This window comes from Charadrius vociferus, unplaced genomic scaffold (assembly GCF_000708025.1).
Source record: "Charadrius vociferus isolate BGI_N301 unplaced genomic scaffold, ASM70802v2 scaffold636, whole genome shotgun sequence".
Lineage (NCBI taxonomy): Eukaryota > Metazoa > Chordata > Aves > Charadriiformes > Charadriidae > Charadrius > Charadrius vociferus.
The window spans coordinates 1,208,591-1,213,682 of record NW_009649189.1 but is presented as its reverse complement, the minus strand read 5'-3'; the positions used below and the strand labels follow the sequence as shown (position 1 = coordinate 1,213,682).

The 5,092-nt window shown below is 50.5% G+C and overlaps 1 protein-coding gene across 1 annotated transcript in view; it reads right to left on the bottom strand.

The window, feature by feature from the left end:
- The window catches only part of BZRAP1 (benzodiazepine receptor (peripheral) associated protein 1), a 58,954-nt gene that overhangs the window by 52,170 nt on the left and 1,692 nt on the right, over nucleotides 1-5,092 (bottom strand). The window contains exons 2-3 of the mRNA XM_009888858.1: nucleotides 4,406-4,582; nucleotides 842-1,114 (exon numbers count right to left, since the gene is read on the bottom strand). Of these exons, the coding sequence (XP_009887160.1) occupies nucleotides 842-955 (114 nt within the window). The 5' untranslated portion in view covers nucleotides 956-1,114; nucleotides 4,406-4,582. The remainder of the gene's footprint in view (nucleotides 1-841; nucleotides 1,115-4,405; nucleotides 4,583-5,092) is intronic.

The window sequence follows — 5,092 nt, the reverse complement described above, 5'->3', positions numbered from 1 at the left end:
GAGGGGTGAGGGTGGGGATGGGGACGGGGACGGGGACGGGGACGGGGCTGGGGACGGAGCAGCAAGCCTGCCGGCCACTGCCACCATGGCCACGGGTGCCCATCCCTCACCTGCTGGGAACCAACGTCCGAACTGCCGCAAACAGTGAAAACGTGTGTTTTCAGCAAACAAGGGCAAAAAGAGGTGTTGCCTGCTTTCCTAGGCTGGAAAACCAGGGAACCCTGGAGAAGAGAAGGCTCCGGGGAGACCTTAGAGCCCCCTCCAGTCCCTAAAGGGCCTCCAGAAGAGCTGGGGAGGGACTCTGGATCAGGGAGGGCAGTGACGGGATGACGGAGAACAGTTTTAAACTGGAAGAGGGGAGATTTAGACGAGATATGAGGAAGAAATTCTTGACTGTGCAGGTGGTGAGCCCCTGGGGCAGGTTGCCCCGAGAAGCTGTGGCTGCCCCATCCCTGGAGGTGTTCAAGGCCAGGTTGGACGGGGCTTGGAGCAACCTGGGCTGGGGGGAGGTGTCCCTGCCCAGGGCAGGGGGTGGAACTGGGTGATCTTCAAGGTCCCTTCCAACCCAGACCGTTCTATGAGTCTATGATTCTATAAGAAAATGCATCACAGGAGACCCATGCCAGGGAAGACAAGCAGGACCAAGCCCCCGGCATCTGCGTTCCCCCTCACCCGGTTGAGACCTGGCGCTTGAATCAGCCATTTTAGCCACCAGCACAGCACCTGTTTGCAGCGGAGGCAAACCGCAGTGTTCACGTGCTCTAAGAAAGTTACCTAAGAACAGCAATTAACTGAGTAATTAAATAGCAAAACTTTCAGATCGCTGACCCACTTGTCTCACCTCCCTGTGTGCTTCCCCTCCTAGTGACACCGGGCCTCCCAAGCGGGCCTCCTGCGGTAGGGGTGGACCAGTGGTGCAGGTTTTTAGTCTTGGTACGGGTGGTCCCAAGTGCATGGCAGCACTTGGCAAAGTGCCGCCTGAACTGGTTTTAGAGGAACGTAGACACTCCTTGAAATTCTTCAGTGCGATCTGTCTCTGCAGCCGTAACACCTCTCGCTGGGATTCCCGCAACAGGCGATCGAACTCGATGACGTTCAGGCAGCGAGGGTCATCCTGCGAGAAATGCAAACACAACGTGGTGTTGCTGACAAGCTCCAAAAGGTGGAACAGGTCAGGGTGGGGATTTAACATGCAAGCTCCAAAAGCCTTACTGAAGAAACACTGGCAAAAACCAGGTAATGTTGCAGACAAAGATTTCTGTTTCCTGGGTCTCCAAAGCCTCCAAAACAGTCACTTCGCATCCCTTATGCAAATATGTTGTTTCTCCCGCAGATAAAAACTAGCCAGTAATGCTTCTGCAGCAGCGCAAAGCAAAAGGGCTTTTCTAAGAGTCTGCTTTCTCAGTGCTTGCCAGTAGAGAGCGTGTGAGGATAATATAATTTCATTTCGCAGCCAAATGAGAGCTGTCGCTGGTTTACCTCCTTGGTGTGGGTGCTGGCATTCTCTGCAGCCCTATGGTGGTGAGGGCTTTAAATGCTGGAAAGAATGAGGAACATCTGGGACTTGTTCAGTTCTTGCTTGGGATAATGTTTGTTTTTCAAACATTCTTGATGTCTAGCCTCTTTCAGAGACAGTACATGTGGATGGGCTCCTATCTTTAGCACAACTGGTCACTCCCATCCACTCCGGACCCAAAAGCAGCACCTTTTGAAGGAATCCAGAGCAATCTTACTCTCACAAAAATAGTGAGAAAATGTCACCAGCTTGTTTAGTTCTTCAGAAGGTTTTCAGATTTCAAGGAGCTGAAGAAACACGTAACCTGCATGTCCATGCTGGTGTACAAAAGCTGGTTATGAAAACCTGTCTTTACAAATATACTGCTGGAGGAGACATTGCTCGTTCCCCTGCAAAGCTCCTGCTCCAGTGCATTCAATGCATAATTGGTATCCAGAACAAATTTAATCTGCTTCCCCATTCACTTCTTACTCGCCCTAAAAATAGCACGTGCTTTATAAATACAGTTTATGTACAAAATCATGGTTACTCTCATGCTACAAGGGGGAAACTGAGGCAGCATTAATGGGAAGTGATTACAGATTCAAGAAGTGAGCAGCTGGGCCTCCTCTCTGCCAGACCCGTGTTCAGGCTATCAGGGCAGTAGTTCTTTAAACAAAATTGGTTGTGTCTCTGTATAAAATCTCCCTTCCCCCACCAAAAAAAGGCAGCTATTCCCAACAGACAGCCTCTGAAGCCTGGGGGAACAAGAGAGTAGAAAAAAACCCCTCCGTCCTCCACTCACAGTATCTATTATACACATCCCCTGCAGCTGCCTTGCTGTTCCCCTCAATCCCCCGCTTCCAAGAATCCTTGCTGCAAGAAATTGCAACCTGGTTTTAGTTGGAGCTGGAGTTTGGTTGGAAGCCCATCACCAGGAGCGTGATCTCAAGAAATCACTTTATCCCATCCTCAGAGTGCCGATTTTGCAAAACAAGGCCATTGCTTTTGCAGCCGAGCGTGCAGGGTGTCCCTCCTGCCACTGGAAAGGAACTGAGTGGATCCATTTCATAGCTACTGAAAAATTTGTGCCGATTTAAATACCCTAGATTAAAATTGATTTGGTTACAAACTCTGAGTGTGCACATAATATCTCTGCATATAAACCCCTTCATTGGCATAATGCATTTTGCATGCTGCAGACAGATTAGCTGAATTTTGAATTTTAACTAGCTGAAAATTAAAATTTAATGAGCAGCTTGCTTGCAAGAGAAATGGGAAAACCAAGATCAGACAGAATGATTTCCCCTCTTGCTCTCTTCGCTGCGGATTCCCTGCTTGCGTGTCGGTGCCCCCAGTCACCGGGGCCTCGACCGTTACACAAACAGACGGTCTCACCTCCCAAGCCAGGGTGGCCACCCATGCCCTAGCAAGGCAGCGGCTGAATTCATCAACCCTGAGGATTGCACCCATGTGTATTTCCTTGGCCAGTAATGAATCTTGCTCACCTGCTTTTGTCACATTCCTCTACAATTTGTCACTCTCCTGTCCCTGGCAGATTCAGGTTGCCCAGCAAGCTCTGCTGTGAAAATCAGTGCTTTGGAAAGGGTCTGTTCCCCCTCTCTGTGGGGGCCTGCAGTGAGAAATCAAGGGGATGGTAAGGAAATGTCTTCTTGCTGATACCGTAGCGACCTGGGTCACTTTCTCCTGTGGTTTAATGCCAGAAGGAATCAGCAGGGCAGCTCTGTACAAACAGCAAACAACACCCGCTTGTTCTTGTTCTGACGAGATCTACGTTAGGGAAACACTGAGAATCTACCTTCAAACCTATACTTAAAATGAACACACGGGGAGCTCAGGGACAGAAATAAAGCTGCTTTCAGCGAGGAAATATTTGTCAGCTAAATATCATGTAAGTAGGGTAGAAATGTAAGTATTCATTCAGCTAAGCTGGGTGCAGAAACATAAAGTTGCACTTGACCACACCTGCATGAGCAAAATGGGGAGCGCAGTGCGAGCCCCAGCATTACTGAGCTTCTCATGAGAGTTTATTAACTAACCTAAACTGAAAATGTCCAGCTCGTGAACAAAAGACATACCTGGTATGCCCAGAACAGGTTGCTTTTGTCACCTTGAGAGGGGAATCATTTCACCTAGCTTCAGATGTCTCCAGAGTCCTTTCAGAGTCATCGCAGAGAAGTGCTTTAAGGGAGCGACGTGTCTGACCAGTTTTAGATATCCGTCTCAGGATGAGCTGAATTATCCCTTTTATCCCACCATTTATATCGGCAAGTCCAATGCTGGTGCTGATGGAAGCGTTGGTCACCAGCCCAGGTGCAGGCATCAGCATTGTGGATGCTTTCATGAACGCCCACCCTTGTCTAACGATTTGTACCCTTAGTCATAGTCGTGCAAGGATGCACCTAGTCATCACCAGTCTTGTGGTGGCTGTGAGCACTCAGAAAGCCACAGCTCAAGACACGGTATTTAGACTGGTTCTTGGGAACGTGCTCAGCTGGTTTACTTTCCAAAGAAACACTTTAAGAGGAGGTCCTGCTTCTACATCTTGCTTGAGTTCAGCACTGTGAAAAGGCATCCTGTATCTGTGGCTTCTTGGGGCTTTCCAGGGGCAGAGTTTTAGTCGCTGCTGAAAATGGCAGCTCAGACACATGAATTCATGGAGGGACAACCAGGGTGTCCCCTAGAAAACTGTTCTGGAGGGGTTAGGACACCATCTCTGCCACACACTCACCCAGTGTCCTCCATCCAGTTTGCACATCAAATGCCCTCTGTTTTCAGTCTGCGCTTGGCACTAACTACCCTCACACCACTTCCTGGAGCCTAGTTCCCATCACTGCTGTTGCCATGCTTGTCCCCAGCCACCGAGGGATGTCCCAGAAAATGTCTCACCTTCCCTGCGAAGAGTTTAGCCTGCAGCTCCCGGCACTCCTGCTGCAGAGCTTCAATCTGCTTGTCTTTTGCCAGGAGAGCACTGGCTTGCTCCGTCAGGTCCTTGGCACGCTGGCGGGCAAATGCTTTTTTGCACAGCTCCAGGCTGGAACCCTTCAGAGGCACTGGAGCAGTTACCTACACCGCAGAGAGCAGCAAGGGAGAAAGCCACATGCGTTGGTGTTCGTTAACCATCACCCCATGACCCCAACAGCTATCGGGCAGGGAGCACTGTCACAAAACACAGCCTAGCCCCAAAGGACAGACAAGCAGAGGTCCAGGCCATACCTATGGAAAAGTGGGAGGAAAGAGGAGGGGCTGGATGAAGAAGCGGCTCAGAGAAGAGGTGGGAAAGAGAAGGTGCTCAGCAGATGAGGACAATGGTCAGCATGGGGGGGCTGCAGGCAGGGCAACAGTGGGTGGGGGGAGGACAGAAAAACAGGATGAAGGTGGAAAGACAGGATAAGGCAGCAGAGGCGAGGAGGGGAGGATGGCAGGAAAGATGAGCATGGGAGCAAGGATGGAGGTGGCCAACCCAGGAAGAGAAGTGGAGCTCCTGTGGGCTTCAGGAGAGTTGGGTGGAAGATACAAGCAAGAGAGAGCCCAGCAAGGGCCAGCGCAGCTGCGGGAAGACTGGGAGGTGTTCAG